This window comes from Lolium perenne, chromosome 4, assembly GCF_019359855.2.
Source record: "Lolium perenne isolate Kyuss_39 chromosome 4, Kyuss_2.0, whole genome shotgun sequence".
In the NCBI taxonomy this organism is placed as follows: Eukaryota; Viridiplantae; Streptophyta; class Magnoliopsida; order Poales; family Poaceae; genus Lolium; species Lolium perenne.
Genome location: NC_067247.2, coordinates 174,102,398 through 174,127,786, shown reverse-complemented (window position 1 = coordinate 174,127,786; position 25,389 = coordinate 174,102,398). Strand labels below are relative to the sequence as shown.

At 41.4% G+C, this 25,389-nt stretch overlaps 1 protein-coding gene across 6 annotated transcripts; it reads right to left on the bottom strand.

Annotated features, from left to right (window-relative positions):
• Positions 1–2,575: 2,575 nt before the first annotated feature.
• LOC127294636 (ABC transporter G family member 50) lies at positions 2,576–15,079 on the bottom strand. Of its 6 annotated transcripts, none has more exons than XM_051324493.2 (25): positions 14,327–15,069; positions 13,547–13,958; positions 13,335–13,458; positions 11,748–11,833; positions 11,421–11,505; positions 10,706–10,865; positions 10,540–10,616; positions 10,313–10,366; positions 10,146–10,236; positions 9,760–10,061; positions 9,389–9,664; positions 8,997–9,310; positions 8,741–8,901; positions 8,561–8,664; positions 8,317–8,470; positions 7,399–7,506; positions 7,211–7,284; positions 6,771–7,103; positions 6,379–6,669; positions 5,021–5,104; positions 4,400–4,533; positions 4,030–4,257; positions 3,725–3,896; positions 3,388–3,642; positions 2,576–3,023 (listed from the first exon to the last, which is right to left on the bottom strand). In XM_051324493.2, the coding sequence occupies exons 2-25, from the start codon at positions 13,819–13,821 to the stop codon at positions 2,757–2,759; spliced, it is 4,209 nt and encodes a 1,402-aa protein (XP_051180453.1). In that variant the 5' UTR covers positions 13,822–13,958; positions 14,327–15,069; the 3' UTR covers positions 2,576–2,756. The 6 variants fall into 6 exon arrangements, with proteins under 6 accessions (XP_051180453.1, XP_051180455.1, XP_051180456.1 ...); XM_051324495.2 differs by having other exon boundaries at positions 13,547–13,654; XM_051324496.2 differs by having other exon boundaries at positions 13,547–13,651.
• Positions 15,080–25,389: the final 10,310 nt, after the last annotated feature.

Below are 25,389 nucleotides of genomic sequence, written 5' to 3'. Positions count from 1 at the left end.
GAATTGAAGCATAAGGTGGTGGCCATGGCACGAAGCATGATGGAGAGCAAAGGCTTGCCAGGAAAGTTCTGGGGTGAGGCCGTCAACACGGCTGTCTACCTGCTGAACAGGACGCCAACTAGGAGTATGGTTGGTGGGACTCCGTACGAAGCATGGTACGGACGTAAGCCCTCGGTTGATCATCTTCGCACCTTCGGGTGTGTGGCGCATGTCAAGACGGTGTCCAGCCATAAAAGGAAATTGGCGAACCGGAGTACTCCAATGATCATGACTGGCTATGAAGAAGGCTCGAGAGCATACCGTTTGTGCAATCCCTCGACGAACAAGGTGATTGTCGCGTGTGACGTAGTCTTTGAGGAAGACCTATCATGGATTTGGGACTCCACGGAACCGGAAGAGATTTTCACTGTTGTGTACAGTGATGGTGAACATGCAGATGATCAAAGAGCTGAAACTCACGGCGCTGCCAATACAGAAGGTGGAACATCGGAACGTCGAGCTGCAGGTCCAAATGCTACGTTTGGAGGCGCTCGGCCAGGAGGGCCCGTCCAAGATCCACCAGGAGGTGGCTACACCAGCACGGCGGACGAAGTATCAGGAGGGGCGATCGGTGGTGCTCAAGCCCCGCTTGGAGGCCACGCTGGACCATCACCAGGACGTGGTAGTCCAGAAGCAGACGTGAGTGTTGATCTTGCGTTGCCAGCACGTGGTGCATCGCCAGCTCCATGCAGCCCAGGGAGCGACTTGGCATCGATGCCAGTGTCGCACACGCAGACAGGAGCTCCGCACGGGAGGGCACGCAACAGCTCAGGAGGTGCTCGATCAGGCAGCCCGAGTTGGCTAGGAGGGCCGAACGGGACGCCACCTAGCAGTTCAGCGAGAAGGCCAGAAAGCAGCGGAAGCAGCCCAGCTTGGGGAGATCGGTCTGAGGGACAAGATGAGGCCCAGACAGGTGGGCTTCGTGGCCAGCGGAGCAGGCCAGGTGGGTCGGATGTTGCTGTTGCAAGCAGCTCGAGTGGAGCTGCACCACCGCATGAAGCTGGACCGAGCAGAGGCAAGTCGCCAGGATGTTGTACTGGTTCAGGAGGAACTAGCAGCAATCCCAAACCGGACGCGAGCTGTGCTCTCACGTCGCCAGCGGCTGGAAGTGAATCGCCAGCAAGCTACGACCTTGTAAGGTCAGAAAGTCAAGCACGTCAAGATTGGGCACGAGAGTTTGATCCATGGTCTTCACGTGTGTTGTGTGTTTCCGAGAATCCGTCCAGGTGCTTACGTGAGGCTAGCTTGTACGTCAGGCTAGCTAGCTTTGCATCGTTGCATAGAAGTCCAATATGCAGCTTTGCATTATCTGAAGGTGAGGCACCAAGAAAAATGTTAGATTCAGATGGTGCGCCTACTTCGCCAAGACCTGAAGGTTCGGAAACTGAAGTGATGAGCGCGATGTCGGGCGCAGAAGAGTACGTCGTGCTATCTCCGACTGCACTGGAGACTAGACGACTACGACCGACACGAGCACGCATGCGACACGTGTTAGACTACTATCCGAAGAAGAAACTTCGGACGGTAAATAAACCGGTGAAGATGAAGCACACGAAGCAATGTGTGTTCATCGAGAAACTGGTGAAGACGGAAGACGCGGACAAGGAAGATCGGCGTCAAACCAAGGAGAAACCGACGAAGGTAAAATCGGTGGCTTGGGTGCCACGAGGAGCGGCAAAGGCAATGCCGAGGAAGACGCCTGCGGGAAGCAGCTGGCGCATTTGGGACCCAGGTCGAAATGAAGTGCACGTCGTGCTTAGGGGGTGATTGTTAGAAATAAGCACTCCGGCTCCGGCACGACACCAAGCAATCACGTGTACGAGTAGAATTGCTTGGATACGTATTTGTATAGGAGTGGATCTAGTCACGACTCGTACTGGTAGTTCGAGTAGGATAGCAAGTCCTGGCATATATAAGTGCGTGTATACCTAGCTTTGTAAACTACACCGTGAGTTGAATCAATACAAAGAAACCAAGGTGCGATATGCACCTGTGGCTATAACCTGTTTTGATGTTGTGCGTACGTGATAGTAGCTAGCTGCTCAAAGATTCGATCAGCCTATCTGCAGTATACGTGCGTGTGCGGAAGGTATCGAGTACGTGCGTGTGTCTCGTCGGAACTCATCGTCAGCGTCGTCAGAGAGCACTCGGCGGCAGGGGCTGTGCTTGGTATTAGATCGGCGAGAGTACTGCTGAGTCTGGGCCAACATAGAATCGCCCCGCTCTCGCTGTTCTTGTGTGTGTGAGTGGTTCACATACACAATCCCGTATATAAGCATGGTAGTATATAAATCACATGCCTGATGTATGTGCAAATTCCTAATTTAAAAGGGCCAAACAATCCAAGGCATCACATAATGACATAATGTTATCTACGCCCCAGGTTATGCTGGCTTTATGAATTCTCTGTTCATTCTGTCGGTTATCATTTTTGGTTGTTGCATTCCATAATCCAATGCATGCCAGATTAGTCAAATCCTTTTGGAACGGAGATACTTCAGCACATGGATTGTTTTTTCATCCAAACAGTCAAGCAGAAAGATCACAACTTACGAGCATAGTTAGCACAGGAGTTATTATGTGGCTTAACCATCAGATTTGACAAGGTAGCCATCCAATAGGTTCTCTTATTTTCCATTCCGTAGTTGGAGGAATAATGTTTAAGTACTTGTACTTGTGACAGGATACGACTTGAAATATGTTGGAACATCACATGCTTACCTCTTTTGAAAATTGAATTTCTCAATTGACAAAGAAAACAGAATTACGATCGCAAAGGGAAAGGCAATGAGAACAACAGCTACTAGGCTCAACTTGTCTTGATGAAACCCGAAATAGTCCTTCAAGAAGACCGAAATCGCTTTAGTTTCTCCGAATGCTTCGACCTCTTTCTCTATGTTCCCGTACTGGGATGTCAAGAGAGCATTGAGTACCCAAGACGTAGGGGTGAGATAGTAAAGCCAAAACCACCACTTCGGGATTCGCTGCAATGTGAATCGAAATGAGTGTTAGTGCTTTCCTATGTTCAGGGATGTACCACTAACGCTTGAATAATAATATGATTCTTCCATTGAATATAACTCTGTGGGGGCAAGTCTTTTCCTCCATACCCTATCTGATTTACATAAAAGGTAATTTCCACAATATAACCGCAATATAAAAATCTTGCCAAATTGAATTAACATTGGTGTGCTACCGAAAAGTGGCCAAAGGTCTAACATTGGAAGTTACTTTTCGGTTGGTATATATATTTGTTTTGGCCAATCTGATTTTCACCGGTAAAAATAATGATATTTTACATCTAAAAAACTGTAAAATCTCATGATGTTCGGATATATTCTGACTTACAGGTGCAGGTAAAACAAAACCTGAGAACAGTGATTGCACGTTGTTGAATAATGATGCCAGTATAGTCGCAACTTCAACATTGGGGGTTAGTGAAACAAGAAGCAAGCCAATGTAAACATAGGAGAGAACTGAACAGAATGTGGTGTAGAAGAACCATAGGAGTTTGTGTGCTGTCCAATAATAACCAATTGATGGATAAATTATCAACGTATACAGTAGCACTTGGATAAATACATAGGGTATCTCAATGGCAGCCTATAGAATGTGAAGAAAATTGAAAGTTAGTACTTTCAGTATATATTTTACTTCGCTTGCGAATTTTTGATACGTATCTCACCTGTGAGAATGAATATGACCAAGAGGAGTACATTCCTGCAAATTTCTCGCGATACATTACAGTGCGCTCCACTGTACTGAATGGTATGACTAACAACTCATTAAAAGCACCTACGTTTATGACACCCGTATACATGGCACCAAATACATTCAATAGATCCTGCTCGTTGTTCCTTAGAATTGATAGGAAAAAGGTCAGATGCTAATCTATTGAGTATGTTAGATACTTCGACAACAATGGTCTATGGTGAAGCATTCCAGGTTAAATAATGTGCAATATTGTACATAGTAGAATTGTGGACTTACAATATTTCTGCGTGCTTCCAGAACAATACTCCGACGAACAGGGCTAATATTATTGCCATCACTATACGCATCAAGTTATATCGAGGACTTCTCCAGTATGTTATGTTTTGTTTCCACAAACAAGCTTTAAGTTGGATCCAGCTATTCTGTGGGAAACGATTGGCGAAACATAGATTTTCTGAATTTGGTAATGGGCTACTTAGCTTCTCAACAAGCTCTTCCATGTCTCTGCAGAAAAGTAACTTATAATCCCTTCACAATTCAAATTGAGATGTTTTGTTTCGTAAAAAAAAAATTGATTCAAAATTGTTTGGTTATGGCTATCCATGTATTCCCTTTTGCTCATTAAATTTGAGACAAAATTACATACCTCCGCAATGATGATTCTTTATACATAGTCGCAAAGTCTATACTAAGTTGAACCTCCATTGATGTCGATGTTATGTCCAACATCCAAGTGGCCGGGTTGCAGTTGTTCTTTATTTTGGGGACACCAGAAAATTTCTATCGATACAAACAAACAGAAGTTCACTCTGTTAGAACCTCCCTGCACACACATCTAAGTTGTCTCACTCATGGTACATGAATGCTACGACATGGTTCTTCTCTCAAAACACTGAAACAGAGAACCAGATATGCCCAAAATAAATAAATAAAGACTGAATCAGAGATCCTCCTTGAATCCATATCTAAATGGAGGCAATAATTCACTTTAAAACAGCACTGATCGAAAATACACCATACACCAGAAAATGGCCAGGAACAGGTTGGGGCCCAAGAAAACTTCCAAAATGACTTTTTTTTATGCGCACAAGGAATGAAGATATATTCAAACCATTTACAAAATTGTTGCAGTACCATAAATCATCAATTGGTGAAAAAACAATGAACCACAACTCATGTTTAATATTCTTCAAATTCAATAGAACCAGTAAAAATGTATTATCAAGAAATACAAATACATATGAGGAAATTGGTTCATGAAACTTGCCTCAAAATATTCAATCACTTTGCAGGACTGCTCTCCTATTGGTCCATTGTAGATTATTTTCCCACCACTTTTCATTAATATGAGCTGCAAAAAAATTATCAATGCTTTAAAGGAAACTTTGTACTAGCCTGAAGAAAAGAAGATTTTCAGTTTACTATGTTTGGTTATTCCAAACAAAAAAAATTGGGACCTAAACAATATATAGATACGTCTCTTTACATAACATATACTTTAGGAAACTAAACTGGCATATAAGTTGCAGTATAAAAGCACTCAGACGGATCAAGTTTGTGCAATCATGTCCTTGGAGTGTAATTTATTTGATGTAACAATGAACCTGTGACAGTCTGTAAGGGTATTTTTCCCTTAATCATATTTTGGTTAAGATGACAACGGACTCCGCTGCAAATGATGGATGATGGTGGTTTTATTTTGTATTTAATTGAACTTTTCATAAACTTGAAGGGCTTCTCTGCACAAAACTGAACAGTTGAGGGAACCAAACTGCAGTTTCAGTTAAATTGTTCTTCTAGTTAACCGGTGCTGGACAGCCAAACGCTTGGAGCGGCACGGCATGGACCACCCAGTTGCTTGCCATTCTGCAATCAGGCTCCAGAGAGATGCAACCATCTCCTCATTGGATGTATATTCTCAAGGATTGCCTGGCAGGAAGTCCTGTCCTTGATACAATCAACTGCAACACCACCAGTCGCCAACGAGGGTTGATCGACAGGCATTAATGTCGACAGGTGGAGGACGGCGAAACTGGCCACGTCAGAAACACTGCGCAACAAGATGTCAAGCATAGTGCTGCTGATCTGTTGGGTACTTTGGAAGCAACGAAATTTTGGAGCGGAAACGACCAGATGGGAATCAACTCCTACGCACAATCAAAGATGAGCCTAATGCTTGCGCTTTTGCACACGCAACTGAATTTCACCTTGTAATCCCGAGGTGGATATAAATTAGTTCCTCGCAAAACCACTGCAACCAGCCGCTAGACTTGTAAAACATTTCGCCTTTTGATACAAAGAAACACAAGCTTTGAGTTTTCTCGGTATTTTTTTGCAGTTTCAAGGGCTTGGTTGCGCTAATTGAAATAGTTGAAGGGCTTATGTTGCAACTTTACATTGTATTTTGTTTTGTACTTTTAATTTACTTGAACAAAAACCGCAATCTATAACCAAATACACGTGCTTTTATTTCTGATGGCTACAAATGCACAGCTATCATGGCTATCTTTGAAGGTGAAAGCTATTTTTCATCCTAATTGCAATGAATTTTATTTACTAACTCCGGCAAAAAAAATGTGTCCATCATGTTTGTAGTATACAAGAAATTATAGAAGCCAAAGTTACCTCATCAAATGCCTCGAAAATTTCAGTGCTAGGCTGATGGATAGTACATACTACTGTCCTTCCTGTTTCAGAAATACTTTTAACAGCACGAATAACAATTGCTGCTGACCTTGCATCTAATCCTGTTGTTGGTTCATCAATTAGTATGACTGATGGATTTGACACAAGCTCGACTGCAATAGTTAGCCTCTTTCGCTGCTCCATGGATATTCCAGTTGTCTGTGGCGTCCCAACTAAGACATCTTTTATTTCATCTAGTTCAACAGTTTTAAGAACTTCAGCAACAAATTCCTACACAGAAGGAAAAACAGGAAAAATGGCTAATTTGTCGATCTCTTAGGTGCCTGACTTATTGAAATCAATACGTTTTTGTGATGTTCCAGGGGACATACCGATCTTGTTTTCTCATCAACCTGAGAAGGCAGACGAAGCCAAGCAGAATAAGTAACCGACTCTTCAACTGTAAGCTGTGGCGAATGTATGTCGACTTGCTCGCAGTAACCCAAGATTCTAACAAACGTTTCTTGCACCTTGGGATATCCACCTATTCTTATGTCCCCTTCGATATAACCTCCTGTTTTCCTTCCTGCTAATACATCTAGCAGAGTTGTCTTCCCGGCTCCACTGACACCCATTAATGCAGAAAGTACACCAGGACGTAATGCACCTGTCAGGCTTTCAAGTAGTTGAAGTCTTCTTCCTGGATAGCCTTGTTTCAGCATTTCCTGTAAGATGATACATTTTGTAAATACCCCCATTACAAAATACGAAGCAGGCAAGCAATAAACAAAACTGTGAAAATCAAATAAACAAGGGGATCTTGCTTAATTACCGGTGGGGTATCAACATGATAGTTCAGATCACAGAATGTGATTGCAAGTTGCGTAACAGGTATAGCCATCTTTGCTGCAAGAATAGTTTGAAGACAAGTGCATTTTTCTTTTAAAACGTCTATTAACTTCATTCTTCTTAATCTCCAATTCTTATTATTGATTAATATTGATATGTTTACATTTTTACCTTCCTTGGGAGTATTTGAATGATCGTCAAATTCTTTTTGGACAAGATCTTTTTCCTGCCGTTGATATAAGCTCTTTCTAGGAGTGCTTCCATGACTTGCTTCTATAGCTGAAATTGTCAAAAGTATAGCCTAATTCAGAAGAAAATACATGTCTATTGTGACATTAACAGGGTCTCCATGGTATCCGGGACTCCAGGCACCATACTCAAATTCAGAAGTTTTCATGCAGGTATGTTGCATGAATTTTCAATTATTCTGGGTATCATGTTTAAGTTGATTAGAAATTACTGGAAACAAGTTTGAACTAACATTCAAAGTTTAGTTTCCTTTTTATCGATTTTAGGCAATAGGCGAGTACTCATAAATCTGCTTGATATGTGGATGAGTAATCCTCAACTTCTTTGAACTCAATGGCTATTTCGAAAGACTTTAGCATATATCCAATAATTATATCAACTATGAACTATCCAAGTATAAACTTTGAAATTGAAATTTCTGAGAAACATTGCCCACATTTAGTGCAATTGAAATCTGGATCGCCAGCCACACTGGTGCTGCAGAAAATAGTTTTGCTGATATATGTTGCATCAAAATGTGTCGGTATTACATTTAATTAAATTATAAACAGTTTGAATAAAAATTTAAATCATAGTTTGCCTTTTGATTGGTTGTTTGATTGATGTACTGGCATAGCATATACATGTAAATCTGCTAGGTATGTGGATGAATACACCTCAAAATATTTGAATTTAAGTTGATATTTGAAACTTTGGCCATAAGCGGTAATATACTGTAAAACTGAAATTTCCAAAAGAAGTGCATTATCATAATACAGTGTATTTCAAGTCATGGTGTCAAGGTACCCTGGAGCTCTATTTTAACATAAATGCACTTTGTGTTGTTAGCAGTGAACTTACGTGTTATGTAAGTTAGTGCCAATCCAAAAGCAGTATTAAATAAAATAATACATCCTAACAGTGCTCCAACAGATATCCAATAGAAGTACCAACTGTAATATTGCCCATGATTAATCAGGGCTTCGTTCCCAATTGTGATGTTTTGTATAGTTTCCTGAAAAGGTACAAGTAACAATGATGTTAGATGCTCGATAGTAGCTAATCACACTCATTTGTTTATTTGAAGAAAAAAATGTGTTTTCACCTTTTGCCATCTCGGCGATAGGAATTCATTAATAGCTATGCTGATTTGTGCATATGCCAATGGAGAAACCCAAAATCCCCAGTTTAACCATCCTGGCATTGAGGCTGGAACAAAAATGTATCAAACACTGTTTCGATTGATATGCATGGTTTCTATGCACTCAATGAGCAACAATCTTACATTTGGGAAGAATGAAGCCTCCAAACACGAGCAATAGAAATACGACAAGAAAAACATAGAAGAAAGATGTAATAGGTCTCTGGAAGTATGAAGCCATAAATCGATAGAGTGAAGTTACTGATTGATGGAAAAGACAAAGTATCAGCAACTGGCAGAAGAACCTAGCACAATAATGAGTAAAAATAAATGATGTTAGAGTTTTTCAAAGTTTGTTCTTAGCAATGCAAAATTGAGAAGCTTCCCATGAATTATTTACCTTGAGACAGTTGATGTATAACCAATACCATAATATGTGATGCATATCCATACAAGTGAATTTAAAACGGAAACAGGGACCTTTATGATTGAAGCTGGTATAGCATATGCCCATGAAGGATAGAAATTGTAGCTCTTTTGCTTATTAAAACTTGGTAGTCTCGCAATTTGCATGCTCATCTCTGGTATACCATTTAGCATAATCATGAAGAGGGAATAATATAATGCTCCCATATAATAATTCGCATGAGTTAAGTCTGTTGTCATGCGAGTTCGGTAGAACATAAACATTGTCATGAGTGCAACAACAGCAAGCTGCACCAAGGGATAAAATTCACTATGGACGTATGATTTACTTTGTACAAGAAAGAGTGCCTCGCAATGAAATATTACCTGTCCTGTTTTGAAGACATAAATAAACATACTCCTTTTCATTAGGAGTGCTTCCCTTGCTCCACAAGCTTTGAACATTTCCAGTTTTTGTAATGAGTACTTATTGAGTGCTAAAGCTTCCTTGCCGAACTTGCTTTTCTGTGGAATACATGGTTCTTCTACTTTTCTTCCAATGTGATTTTCTTTGAACATGCTTGATAATTCATCAGGTGAAATGTATATGTAAGATTCATTTGGACCAGACCAGTACTGTTGCTGGTCCTTCCAGGACAAAATCTAATGATTTCAAAATTAGAAAAACTGGTTTCATGAACGTGTAAAATATAATTTTTTTATTTACTGCACCTGTTTTTATGATCGAGAACAGTTACCTCTTGGAGAAAGTCAGCTACCCCCTTTCTTTCTGGGCATTTGAACCCACACTCCTCAAAAAAACTGAGTGCTTCATTTCGCGGGCCATGGTAGATAATCCTCCCTTTCGCCATTAATATCAGGTCATCAAAAAGATCAAATACCTCAGGTGTTGGTTGAAGAAGTGAAACAACCAACGTATATTCGCTAATGTTGGCCAGTTGCCGGAAACAACTGATTATTTGGAAAGTAGTAGAACTATCCAGACCATTTGATATTTCATCCATAAAGTAAGCTTTTGCTGGGCCCACAATCAACTCAGCTGGTGAATGAAAGTGAAATTTTTTATTTATTCGGTAATGGATTTTGGAGAATGTATTTCCCAGTCATATTGAATTTACTATACCTGTGGTTAATCTTTTCTTCTGCCCTCCTGAAATTCCTCTTCTCATTTCATCCCCAACAATAGTGTCTGCGCATATCTCTAGCCCCATGATCTACGAAATAAATCAACACTATGATACTCTAATTATTTGCCTTAAGCACCAAGTTATATGTTTTGGCACAACGCACCTTCAATATGTAGTCTGTTTGTAGGCTTCTTTCTGAAGATTCAACTGCTATTGCCTGCAGTAGCATGAAAGGCTTACTTTTACCATAACCAAATTTTGTTCTCCGACAGTTGTCATATTTGATCCACATTACATTTCTCTCGTCTTTAAGTCCTATCCTAGTTTTAAACTGAGCAAGGACAGTGCCAACCAGTACATGGGAGGAGAATTGGAGAATACAATATGTACCTTCATGTATAGATCTATGTCCGCATCAGGTATGATCCCAGCTGCACTCTCCCTTACGCTCACCTCCTCGAGTATTTCTTTGGTAAAAAAAATAATAAGGGATAACATAAATTCAGTTACACCTTTTTTCTGATCACGAATCTTTGTGAGAGTCCAATGGACTTACCTGGTCTTCTACCCACACCTTGACATCGAGCTGAGAAGTCTAAAATTTCCCTCACTGTCATATCAGGTATGTGCAAATCATATTGACTGATATAAGCAGCTGTTTTCTCAGGTACAAATTCATCGAGTTGGTAACCATTGTAAGAAATGTCTCCTGTTACCTGTAAAAGCTAGTATATTGTCATTCAAAATGACAATGCATTTATTTTCCTGAGATATTTACAAATGTGACCATAGATGTATCTATTGTGGTCCTGAAGATGCTTGGGGCTCGACCCAGCCATGGGAAAAGGTAGGAGCTCGACCCAGCCATACTGCTTGGGGCTCGAGTACCATCATTGCACCATATCGAGCGTCAGCAACTTTATTACACGCCCGAGGGCAATAGGAGATTGAAAATTAATGAAAGCTAGCGCCTTAATCTCCCGGAAAGTACACCATTCGGTGCAATATCAGCTTCATTCGAGCGAACAGCCTGAACCAGCAATTGAGCATCAGTCTCAATAATAATTTTTGTCATACCAATCTGTTGGGCCAAGGTCATGGCTTGGATACATGCTTCAGCTTCGGTTTGTAGAGCATCTTGTGCATGAGCAATGCGTCCAGCACCAGAACAACATATATCTCCATATTTATGACAAAAGTTCATATATTTATGACAAGCAAAAATAAGACATGCATGTTTCTTGTTTATGGAAGGAAGGCTCTGTTTGTACCTTTAGAGATTTATCTAGTTTTCCGGCGAGAGCTCGCAACAGAGTGCTTTTGCCACATCCTGGAGGTCCCAGTAGAAGAGTCAATCTACAAACATGGGAACATATGGAATAAAAACAGACCTTAAAGTAGGATGGCGAGAACTAGCAACATAAGCAATTAAATTGAACCTTCCACTCGCTCACATCAAACACCAGAACATCACGTTCGGACTGGTAGAATCGGCATACTAAAGTCTATTTTTGAATGTAGAATAACTCCATACCTTTATTTTTTCATGTTCATGGTCTCTTTTCCATCAACTAAAATGCTTAAGAGATCTAACATACCTGCAGGGTTTTATGATTCCACTCACATCTTCAAGAATGTTGATTGATGCTCTTTCTGCCTTTAAACCCAGCAACTTTACAAGGCCCTGTTTTTGATGTAGTCAGTTCGTGATAATTGAGAGGAATTGCATTATTGAACAAACTTTATTCATATAAACTAGGCCCTCAGGGAGCCTATTACACAAGACTACCAGTAATACGTAACCTCTGGGCGAAACTGAGCCATAGTAATATAGCCAGATGCGTCTTAGACAACATTTAAAGCCCAGCCAATCACACAAAGACTATCCTAGCACAAATTTTCTGGTACTTGAGTACCATGTAGATAAAAAAACGAAATGATACCTTTTACATGAATAATTCAAATACTTATTAACAGTAAATGTCCCGTAGATTTGCATATAACTTTGAGACCACATCACGAACAAAATTATCAAAATTCGGCTAATTTTGGAGAAAATGTCCCATTTAGATTTGGTAAATCATGCAAGTTGAATGAAGTTAGTCCTGAGAATTTTCCTATTATTTATTCTTAAAACAACCAAGGCACTCGCAGATATGATACCATATTGATCTTTGCTCGCACATGACAGTTTACCACTCAATCTTGGAGCACAAAATGCAATCGAAGGGAAAAATATGACAAGATTCAAACATGAGAACACGAACACTATCTTAGCGACTGCGCTCAGGCTCAGTGCAACAAATAACTACAGGTGAGAGTGAAACAAGTCAGTTGTGTTGCTGCATTTCTCCGTCTGTTTACAGAAATGGACCGATGAAACTCATCCACCCACACAACAGAATCAGAGGATCTCAAAACAGCTGGAACTATTTAAAAAAAAAGTCTAGCCAGAGGGATTCTCAACTATCTAAACATGAAGGAAAGTCTTGAATAAAAACTAACCAGTATATTAGTGTACAAACCACTTCATCATGCTCTACTGCTGGATGTAAGTTTATATAATCTATCCATAGCCCACCACAACGCAAAACACATCACTAGAGGCTGGGGCCCTCCCCTTATCGAAAAAAAAAACTAGAGCCGTAACTATGCACTATCTATTAGATTTGCTCAATTTCCGAACCTGTCAATTGGCTTCGGATCAGTATACACCACTACATTGCTTTTCAAGAGAAGATATGCCACTAAATACTATCTGTGCTACAAGGTAATGACTGAAAATACCTGCCATTAAAGTTGCCATCTACCCTATATATAGCTGTAGTTTGCATGGATCTTTACACGTATTACCTGAGTAAAGCTAGGCCAAGCATATCTGTCCACGTAAATTATCTTCATATGGTGAAAAAATATCACGAGCACGAATTATCTACTTAAAATTGACAACACGTCGTATCTAGATAAATCTGTGACAAGTAATTCGGGACAGAGGGAGTATTATTTTCTATGGAAAGCATATCAACCAGTTAAGTAATACAGTGTGCTAATATGCAAGAATCTGGTAATGGAAGCATGTATCAGATGCAAAAAAGTTCTGAACCACAAGCAATTAATCAATTCAAGAGTTGTCTTACTTCAGCTGCTGCAATGAAGCATTTTTGGGAAAAGAAGAGTTGTCTTACTGAGTAAACTCCCTTAGTACTATTCCATAGCGTCGGCAGATGAATTCCGTTAGTAATTCTGCACTCTGCTTCCACATATAGATTGTTGTACCTCACCTCTATTGCTGGCAACTTGACATCAACTCTGTCGATTTGAGCAAAACAACAGTTGCATAAATAGACCTTAATCTTCAACCAGATAGAAAGAACTGTATCAGCAAAAGAAAACTTGCCTTTCCACTCTTTCCTTTTGTCTGTGCAGGAAACGATGGTGGTCATCTTGAACGTTCTTTAGCATATTGTCGAAGAACTGACGCCTCTTCAAAGCTCCTAACTTGCTGCTGTAAAGGAACATGTTTTCGGGCACATGATCAGTGTCTGCAGCACTATCCTGGTGCTGTTTCACTGGCAATTCTAACTCAAACTCGTCGGAATGCTCATCATTCACAGACGAGGGTAAATCTGGATGCTGAGACGATGAGGTTGCCTCTCTTCCAATATCATCCATCTCAAAATGGGTTAGTTGACTTGATAGCCTTTGCTGCTGTCTTATAGTAGTCGAAGCATGTGGTGTTTCGTGTAGTTGAATCAACTTTGCATTATGACTTCAGAATTGACTATGAAGGCGAATCAATTGGCGTGTCTCTGTGGAGTATATAAAGGTTATATCGAAAAATATAAAGATTAGGTAATTTAATACAGATTTTCCTACAGAGACAGCATCAAGCACAGGAACTTGAAAGATCAGTTACCTGTTGACTTAACGTTAAATATTATAGAAAAAGCATATTTAGAACTGGCATGACATCTATAAACTATGCACTCTACAGCACTTGTGATTGATATAGTTGCTCTGCTCTCCGGTTTCTATGGTCAGAGAGTTTGTACTTGATTCCCCCTATTTTTGGCCCAAAATTATCTCATTTCTGCACTTCTTCAACTTGGGTTGATTTGACAGACGCCACAGAAACACTCGACTTAAGAGAATCGCACTGCAACTCTTCGGTACTCACCTGATTTCTAGGACGAAAACGCCTTCTTCTACCTCCTTCCTTTTCCATCTTTAGAGTCTCCGCCTCCAGCCAGTAACGTTGCTGCCATGGAGCTTGAGGCAGATCCATGGAGATCACCCGACCGCCATGGCACTCTCGAGCTCCGCGTCGGCCATGGAGGGCCACCATACCTCCTCCAGAACCGACAGCAGCCACCGCACACGGTGGAGTTGCTGCAGATGAGGGCACGCCGGAGGGCGAGGCGCACGAGAAAGGGCGCCCAAGAGAAACTTGTTGAGGAACGCACTTTCCCCATATCCATTGTGCTCGATGCGCAGACGAGAAGATGAAGTCATGGAGAGGTCAACGGAGCAATTGCCGTCGGTGGTGGAACCGTCAAGCTCCGGCACGGCGAGGAGGAGAGAGGAGGGGGAAGTATGTGGCGAAAGCGGGAGCAATGTATGGGAGCAGGGGACAGAAGACGCCGACAATGAGGTGCCCGCCGGAGTTTGAGCGGTCGCCGACAAGTAAGACGAATGGGGAAAAGGTAACCGAAGAAGGGTTGGAATGGCAATTTGGTTGGGAACAGTAGGAATTCCTAGGGGCAGCTTAGTCATTTTACTGTCGCATTATGTGTATATATTTCTGTTTTTTCGAACTATATATTTCTTGCTTTCTATTCCCTCGTTTTCATAGTTCTTGTCAGGATTGCAGTTTGAATTTAAAATAAAACACAGCAAAAATTATGAACCAGAGAGAAAGTACAAGTTACATGCATGTTATTATATATATGTGGATGAAAGCACAAATGATTCTGTCACCTGAACCTTCTTTCTAGGATTTATTGATTAGAGGCAGCCCACTAGCGATCCGCTTTCCCATTCTAATTTGTCGACGACAACGGGCCTGCGCAGTAGTAGAAGACACAGGAGACAGCGATAGAGCATGACCTGGACATTCCAAAACAGCAGAAGAACAAATCGGCAAAAAAGAGTGAGAGAAAAATAGATCAAAAAGTGAAGAAATTACACAGAAATCAGCCAAAAAGTAATAAACAAAACTACAGATTAATTTGAAGAATTTAACAGCAAGAGAAAACATACCAGAAGAAGAAGATCCAGCCGGAGTACTATCACCAGCGGCCGTAGAAGCAGAGTCGGACGTAAGGCGCGGACGACCACGCCGCCGTCGGACACCGCCGCCCCGCGGCAAAAGAGCAGCAGGACCCCGCAAATTACAGACATTGCCGCCGCGCGCCGAGGAAGAAGCACCACCCCGCCCACAGCCAACAGACGCACGACCGCACGGCCGATCACCAACAGACCCGACCCCATCGACGGACCGATGGACATGAGGAACCCTAGGGGAAGCGGACCCACGAAGGCGCCCCCGCACCATTGCAAACGGCGGACAGACGATGAACTGACCATAGCGACCAAAACGAAGAAGAAGAAGTGGGGGACAACGGAGAAAAAAAGTAAAAACTAATCCGGAGAGATCAATAGCAGACGCCCCCGGTGGAAAAGGAGGCAATCGCTGACCACACCGCCTGCACAGATCAGCGGGTCCCACAAGTGGTGAGGTGGAGAAAAAGCTAGATGGACCCAAAGAGTCCCCAAAGGAAAACAAAACAGAACCAACCAACCCAACCAAACAGCAATGAAAATCGAAGGAAACCCCAGCACTACACACGGGAGGAAAACGAACATTTTAAAACACGTGTCAGCAACGAAAATAGGGACGGGAAAAAGTGTAAAATGTGAGAAAATTCGAAGTTGATCGCTCTTAGTATAGTAGTTATGAAAGCACAAATGATTCTGTCACCTGAACCTTCTTTCTAGGATTCATTGATTAGAGGCAGCCCACTAGCGATCTCGTTCTCTAGTGACACGAGGTGCTGATCTCCGGGTCTTACCTCGTGGCAACTTTAAAACAAATTCTAGATATACCAAATTTGAATTTCACCAAACCAACTTTATTTTGCAAACCAACACCACCACTAAGTGCCAAACATTATTTGATTCATACTCGTAAATTAGTTTGGCAAAAATTTAAATTCCAAGTTCATGCGGCCATTTCATCAAACACCTTATGTGCATAAATTTCATTTGAGCACACACTCTAAAAACCAGTGGGTCTAAGCCTAAACCCTAGCGACCCTGGTCACCCTCAGCTCCCTCTACACCCCACTGGATCATGCAATGCCCTGGAACCACTGTTCCCATGGTGATCATGACCAAGACATGCCTATGTCACTCACCACTTGACCACCATGCCATTCATCCTCACCGGCCCTCTCCTCTCACCTCCACCCTGTCCTGGAGCTTCCCCTCTCTCTACTAACCCTGCTAGTACCAGTCCTTGGCCAAGGAGAAGCGTGCAACGACCAGGCCAGGACGTGCCCAGTGACGCCATGACGCGCCAGAGCGTGCACGGACATGCCCCTGGACACGCCAGTGCACAGCCTCGCCCGTGGACACGTCAGTGCACAGCCTAGCCCCGTCGACTCCGTCCTCCCCTTGACCTCCGCTTCTGCCCCGAGTATCACCACGACACCAGCAACGCGCCAGACACGCCCTCTCCCACTCCCGTGCCATGTCGTCGTCGTCCTCGTCGACGACGTCCGCCACGATACCGCACGGCCAACGGATGATCACGATCGCGTCTGACCTCCTTTTCCTGCGCAATCAAGCGCGTCACGATCGCCATGACCTCAGGAACAACGCTGCGTCCTCGCCCACGCCTTTGAGCCGCTGTAGCACTGTCGCCACCATCGCCATGTCCGTGAGCCTCGGCACCTCGTCGCCGCTATAAATAGAGCACTCCCCTACCCAAATTCTTCACACCATTCGCTTCCTCTCCTCCCACTGATCCTCCTCGAGCATTCCCTCGTCCCAATTTATCTCGTAGCCCCTCAATCAATCACCGGAGTCCGCCGGAGCCGTCGCAGAAGGAGCGGAAGATTAGCGCCACCCCAGGAGACGTCGCCGGTACCAGGAGCTTCGCCGTCGTCGACAACGTACTGCAATCATTGTTCTCTTTTGTTTTCTGCAAGCAAACATCATTTTCCACACCATACGTTTAATCCTTTGTTTTCAGCAAGCCGGTGAGATTGACAACCTCACTATTAAGTTGGGGCAAAGTAGTTTGATTGTGTTGTGCAGGTTCCACGTTGGCACCGGAATCCCTGGTGTTGCGCCGCACTACACTCCTTCACCAACAACCTTCACGTGATCTTCATATCCTACTGGTTCGATAACCTTGGTTTCTTACTGAGGGAAAACTCGCTGATGTACTCATCATACCTTCCTCTTGGGGTTCCCAACGGACATGTGCTTTACCGTCACAAGCAGCTACTTTTCTGGCGCCATTGTCGGGGAGATCAAGACACGCTGCAAGGGGAGTCTCTCACACCCAATCTCTTTACTTTGTTTATTGTCTTGCTTTATTTTATTTTCTGTCTTGTTTGCTTTCTTTATATCAAAAAAAAATAGTTACTTGTTTTACTTTATTTAATTCGTTTTTGCTTTATTTATTTTTATTATTGCTAAAATGAGTACTTGTGAGAACACTAAGTTGTGTGACTTCACTAGCACAAATAATAATGATTTCATATGCACTCCTATTGCTCCACCTGCTTCTACAGCAGAATTTTATGAAATTAAACCTGCTTTACTAAATCTTGTTATGAGAGAGCAATTTTCTGGTGTTAATACTGATGATGCTGCTGCCCATCTTAATAATTTTGTTGAACTTTGTGAAATGCAAAAGTATAAGGATATAGATGGGGATATTATAAAACTAAAATTGTTTCCTTTCTCCTTGAGAGGAAGAGCTAAAGATTGGTTGCTATCTTTGCCTAAAAATAGTATTAGTTCATGGACTAAATGTAAAGATGCTTTCATTGGAAAATATTATCCTCCTGCTAAAATTATATCTTTGAGAAGTAGCATTATGAATTTTAAGCAATTGGATAATGAACATGTTGCCCAAGCATGGGAGAGAATGAAATCTTTGGTAAAGAATTGCCCTACCCATGGACTAACTACTACAAGAGAATTGGCATGTAGAGACACTATTTTGGTCCCGTAGAGACACTTAAATTGCTCCTACATAGTTATAGAGGCACTTTCCATATTGTCTCAAAACTGTCACTACGGGCGGTGTCTCTACGTGGTAAGGACAATCGTAATAATGTCTCTACATTTTAGAAGACATAAAAGAGGCATTATATTGTGTCTCTAGAGTAAATAAATGAAAAGAAACCATGTGAAAAGTGATACTCGAACTCATGAACTTAGTGATTAAGACTTATTCCATTAACCATCTCACCCTTTCACAAGTATATGTTGATACTTGGAACAAATTTCTAATTAGTATTATCCACCATGACCCAAACATAGAACAACTGTCTCTAGAGAACAAGCAAAATGCCTCAAACATTGTCTCTAGATAAAAATTAAAGACATAGAACAAAGTGTCTCACGGGTTGCCTCTTGATAAATTATTTGTGACACTTTGGAGTGTCTCATTAGTTGTCTATAGAATGAAAACTGCAACCCCTTAAAGAAATGTCTCAACTAACGTCTCTACATATGAGACTATTTCTGAAGTGTCTCAAAAAGTGCCACTACAACATGGAAAGTGTCTTAATGTGATTTCTAAAGAGGCAATGTAGGAAGTGTCTCTAGTAAAATGTCTCTATGGAAGGTTTTTCTTGTAGTAACCTTTTATGCAGGATTAAATTTTTCTTCAAGGAACCTATTGGATTCAGCTGCTGGAGGTACTTTTATGTCCATCACTTTGGGTGCTGCAACAAAGCTTCTTGATGATATGTTGATCAACTACTCTGAATGGCACACTGAAAGGACTCCTCAAGGTAAGAAGGTAAATTCTGTTGAAGAAACCCCTTCCTTGAGTGATAAGATTGATGTTATTATGTGTATGCTTGTTAATGGTAAATCTCATGTTGATCCTAATAACGTTCCTTTAGCTTCATTGGTTGCTCAAGAAGAGCATGTTGATGTGAACTTCATTAAAAATAATAATTTCAATAACAAATGCTTATAGGAATAATTTTGGTAACAACAATTATAGGCCATATCCTTCTAATAGTGGTAATTCTTATGGTAATTCTTACAACAATAGTAGGAGTGTACCCTCTGATCTTGAATTCATGCTTAAAGAATTTATTAGTACACAAACTGCTTTTAACAAATCTGTTGAGGAAAAGTTTGGTAAAATTAATGTTCTTGCTTCTGAGGTTGATAGTCTTGCTCTTGATATTGATCTTTTAAAACTGAAAGTTATGCCTAATGAAGTTAAAGATACTAAGTCATTTTCTACAGCAAATGCTATCCAAGTTCGAATTAATGACAATATTAGAATGATGGCTGAATTGCATGCTAGGTGGGAAAGAGAAGAAAAACTTGCTAAAGAGAATAATATAGCTAGAGTTTGGACTATTACCACCACTACTAATGTTGATGCTTCACATGTTGCTAAACCTCCTACTATCAATGGTAAAATAATTGGTGTTGGCAATGTTTCTACTTCTACTATAAAGCGTGCAAAATTGCCTAAAACTGCTGAAACTATTTGTGATAAAAGTGCTGAAATTTTTCAAAGTGTTGGGGACAATGGTCCCATTGCTTTAGATCATAATGGTTTTGATTTTGATAATTGTCATATTTCTGAAGTTATTAAGTTCTTGCAAAAACTTTCTAGAAGTCCTAATGCTAGTGCTATAAACTTGGCCTTTACAAAACATATTACAAATGCTCTCATTAAAGCTAGGGAAGAGGAATTAAAACTTGAAGCTTCTATCCCTAGGAAGTTGGAAGATGGTTGGGAGCCCATCATTAAAATGGAGGTCAATGATTTTGATTGTAATGCTTTATGTGATCTTGGTGCAAGTATTTCTGTTATGCCTAAGAAACTTTATGATATGCTTGACTTGCCACCTTTGGAATGTTGCTATTTGGATATTAATCTTGCTGATAATTCTATAAAGAAACCTTTGGGGAGCATTGACAATGTTCACATTACGGTTAACAATAACCTTGTCCCCGTTGATTTTGTTGTTTTAGATATTGAATGCAATGCATCTTGTCCTATTGTTTTGGGAAGACCCTTTCTTCGAACCGTTGGTGCTATTATTGATATGAAAGAAGGAAATATTAAATATCAATTCCCTTTTAAGAAAGGTATGGAACACTTACCTAGAAAGAGAATGAAGATGCCTTTTGATTCTATTATTAGAACAAATTATGATGTTTTTTTTATGCTTCTTCTCTTGATGTTACTTGATTTTCACTTTCTGCGCCTAGCTGAAAGACGTTAAAGATAAGCGCTTATGGGAGACAACCCATTATTTTATTTCTGCAATTTTTGATTTATATTTGAGTCAAGGTGCTTGTTAATACTGTAGCAATACCTTTGTATCTTTATTTTGTTGCATTGTTGTGCCAAGTAAAGTCTTTGATAGAAAGTTGATACTAGATTTGGATTTCTGCGCAGAAACAGATTTTTAGCTGTCACGGTTTTGAGTTTTTCTCTCTGTAGAAAAATCTAAAAATCCTGAAAAATTCATGAGTAATCCTCAGATGTGTACGCAACTTTCATTCAACTGGAGCTTTTCCATCTGAGCATTTTAAGTGCCTCGAAAAAATTCTTCTTTACGGACTGTTCTGTTTTTGACAGATTTTGCCTTTTTTTCGCATTGCCCCTTTTACTGTGTTTGCGTGGATTTCTTTGCTCCATTAAATTTCAGTAACCTTGGGTAATGTCCAGAAGTGTTGGGAATGATTGTGTCCTTGCTGAACATGTGAATTTTTGATTATGCACTAACCCTCTAATGAGATTGCTTTGAGTTTGGTGCGAAGGAAGTTTTCAAGGATCAAGAGAGGAGGATGATATAATATGATCAAGAAGAGTGAAAAGTATAAGCTTGGGGATGCCCCCGTGGTTCATCCCTGCATATTTCGAGAAGACTCAAGCGTCTAAGCTTGGGGATGCCCAAGGCATCCCCTTCTTCATCAACAACTTATCAGGTCACCTCTAGTGAAACTATATTTTAATTCCATCACATCTTATGTGCTTTACTTGGAGCGTCCATGTGCTTTTATTTTTGTTTTGTTATCTTAGTTTTATGAATAAATCGGATCCTAACATGCTTGTGTGGGAGAGAGACACGCTCCGCTTTTTCATTTGAACACTGGTATTCTTCGTTTTATTTTTAATGTTCATGGTGAAAGCTGAAAGCCGCAGCACTTATTGCTATTTGGTTGGTAACAGAAAATGCTTCATGTGGTAGTTAGTATACTGTCTTGAATAATTTGATACTTGGCAAATGTTTTGAGCTCTCAAGTAGATCATGTTTAAGCTCTTGCATCATGTAGTTTAAACCTATTAGTGGAGAACTACCGTAGAGCTTGTTAAAATTTGGTTTGCATGATTGGTCTCTCTAAGGTCTAGATATTTTCTGGTAAAAGTGTTTGAGCAACAAGGAAGACAGTGTAGAGTCTTATAATGCTTGCAACATGTTCTTATGTAAGTTTTGTTGTACCGGTTTATACTTGTGTTTGCTTCAAACAACCTTGCTAGCCAAAGCCTTGTACTGAGAGGGAATGCTTCTCGTGCATCCAAAACCTTGAGCCAAAATGCCATTTGTGTCCACCCTAACTACCTACTATGTGGTATTTTCTGCCATTCCAAGTAAATACTTCATGTGCTACCTTTAAACAATTCAAAACTTTATTACTCCTTATTTGTGTCAATGTTTTATAGCTCATGAGGAAGTATGTGGTGTTTTATCTTTCAATCTTGTTGGGCAGACTTTCACCAATGGACTAATGGCATATACATCCGCTTATCCAATAATTTTGCAAAAAGAGCTGGCAACGGGGTGCCCAGCCCCAATTAATTAACTTTCATTAATAATTCTCTTCACATGTTTTGCCCTGATTTATCAGTAAGCAACTTAATTTTGCAATAGACACTCCTCCATGGTATGTGAAATGTTGGAAGGCACCCGAGGATTCGGTTAGCCATGGCTTGTGAAAGCAAAAGGTTGGGAGGAGTGTCATCTATAAATAAAACTAAAATACATGTGTAAACAAAAGAGAAGAGGGATGATCTACCTTGCTGGTAGAGATAACATCCTTCATGGGAGCCGCTCTTTGAAAGTCTGTTTGACAAGGCGGTTAGAGTGCCCACTACCATTCGTTGACAACAACAAACACCTCTCAAAACTTTATTTTTATGCTCTCTTTATGATTTCAAAACTTGAAAAGCTCTAGCACATGATTTAATCCCTGCTTCCCTCTGCAAAGGGCCTTTCTTTTACTTTATGTTGAGTCGGTTTACCTACTTCTTCCTATCTTAGAAGCAAACACTTGTGTCAAGTGTGTGCATTGATTCTTACATGCTTGCTTATTGCACTTATTATATTACTTTGTGTTGACAATTATCCATAAGATATGCATGTTGAAAGTTGAAGGCAATTGCTGAAACTTAAATCTTCCTTTGGGTTGTTTCAAAACCTTTTATTAAGAATCTATTGCTTTATGAGTTAACTCTTATGCAAGACTTTTTGATGCTTGTCTTGAAAGTACTATTCATGAAAAGTTTTTGCTATATGATTCAGTTGTTTAGTCATTATCTTTTTGTTAGCAAACTATAGACCATTGCTTTGAGTCACTTCATTCATCTCATATGCTTTACAATAGTATTGATCAAGATTATGTTAGTAGCATGTCACTTCAGAAATTATTCTTTTTATCGTTTACCTACTCGAGGGCGAGTAGGAACTAAGCTTGGGGATGCTTGATACGTCTCCAACGTATCTATAATTTCTTGTGTTCCATGCTAGTTTTATGACAATACCTACATGTTTTATTCACACTTTATAATGTTTTTATGCATTTTCTGGGACTAACCTATTAACAAGATGCCACAGTGCCAGTTCCTGTTTTCTGTTGTTTTTGATTTCAGAAAAGTTGGTTTACAAATATTTTCGGAATTGGACGAAACAAAAGCCCACGGCCCTATTTTCCACGGAGTGTTCCAGAAGACCGAAGAAGAGTCGAGGGAGCCCCCTTGCTCCCCCGACGCTGCCCCTTCGCCTATGTATTCCTTCGTCTCCGAAAACCCTAGACCGAGAGCCAAAATACCAGAACAGTTCCAGAGACGCCACCGCCGTCAACCCAACTCGGGGGGTTTCAGAAGATCTCCTCCGGCACCCTGCCGGAGAGGGGAATCATCACCAGATGGCTTTACATCACCATGCCCGCCTCCGGACTGATGCGTGAGTAGTTCATCCTTGGAATACGGGTCCATAGCATTAGCTAGATGGTTGTCTTCTCCTATTATGCCATCATGTTTAGATCTTGTGAGCTGCCTATCATGATCAAGATCATCTATTTATAATGCTACATGTTGTGTTTGTTGGGATCCGATGAATATGGAATACTATGTCAAGTTGATTATAGATCTATCTTATATGTGTTGTTTATGATCTTGCATGCTCTCCGTTGCTAGTAGAGGCTCTGGCCAAGTTGATACTTGTAACTCCAAGAGGGGGTATTTATGCTAGATAGTGGGTTCATGCCTCCATTGAATCTGGGGGGAGTGACAGCAACCCCTAAGGTTGTGGATTTGTTGTTGCCACTAGGGATAAAACATCAATGCTTTGTCTAAGGATATTTGTATTATTTACATTACGCACAGTACTTAATGCAATTGTCTGTTGCTTGCAACTTAATACTGGAAGGGGTGCGGATGCTAACCCGAAGGTGGACTTTTTAGGCATAGATGCATGCTGGATGGCGGTCTATGTTCTTTGTCGTAATGCCCTAAGTAAATCTCATAGTAGTCATCATGATATTTATGTGCATTGTTATGTGTCGTCGTGGCGAACGAGCAGATGCCATGGGATGGCTTAAGTTGGGGCCGAATGGGCGCTAGAGGATTCGGGGGAGGGTTTGCAACTAGATGGGATGAACTTCCGGATGCTTTCCTCAAGAACACAACCAAAGGCCGGTATGCAAGAAGAGAGACAAGAGGAAGAACTCTGCTCTAGATCGCTAGCTTCATTGATCTTAACATGGTTACAAGTTCTTGGATACAAGGTTCCTCGTCTAATCTCACACAACGTAATCTAATCTCATCTCATCTGCCCGCAAGAGGCTATGCCCCCTCTCCTTATATAGGGGAGAGGGTGGCTTACAGAGCAAGAAACCCTAATGGCATCTTTGACTGGACAAACTACTTTACAAAGCTACTTTAATCATGGATGACGCCGGGGTCTTCTTTAATCAGGGACGCTGACGTCCTCCGGCTTCTTTCAGCGTCACCCCTCTCTTTGGCGCCAGGGCTCCGATTAAAGTCACTTTGCTTAGCTCATCCTTGTCTTCTAGCTCTGAAGGGAATCTTTGACTGGTCTTGCCGACCTGCCCTCCTTCCGGTATCTTCTTCATCCGGTTCCGGTATACCCCTTTGGGGATACCGGCCTGTCCTCACTTAGCCAAGCTCTTATCTTTGTGCTCCGGTAAGAATATTAAACCGGTATCTTGATGGCTCTAACCATCCGGTTTGGCATGCCTTTGGCATACCGGGGGTCATCCCCCCAACATTAGTCCCCGAAGCTGGTATAGTCTGAGGGATTCTATCCTACAGACCATGCCAGGTTCTCATGTTTATAGGATACCGGTTTAATCATTCCAGCGCTTAGCTTGGATCCGGCATCTTTGCCCGGACTTATCTTCTTTCTCTTTGCAAGGTATCCTCCGGCATCTTTTTGTCCTGTATCTTTAGCATTTACTCTTTCCTCGGCGAAGTCGAGAATTTCTCGGGCCCCGCACCTGTCAGTGACATGCGCACTGTTAACTGGCGCGCCAGTGTCAGAGGTCACTTTGCTTCGACTCCCACGCGCGCATTAAATGCTCCACAGCGGATCCCACTCGCCACTCCAGATCTGTGTGCGCCTCCTTGTGTTTCTTCGTTTCCTTGCGTGTACCTCCTCGCCACGTGGCGCCCCGTGGGGCGAACCGTCGCGGCCGCGGTGCGAACCGCCGCGGCCCGAC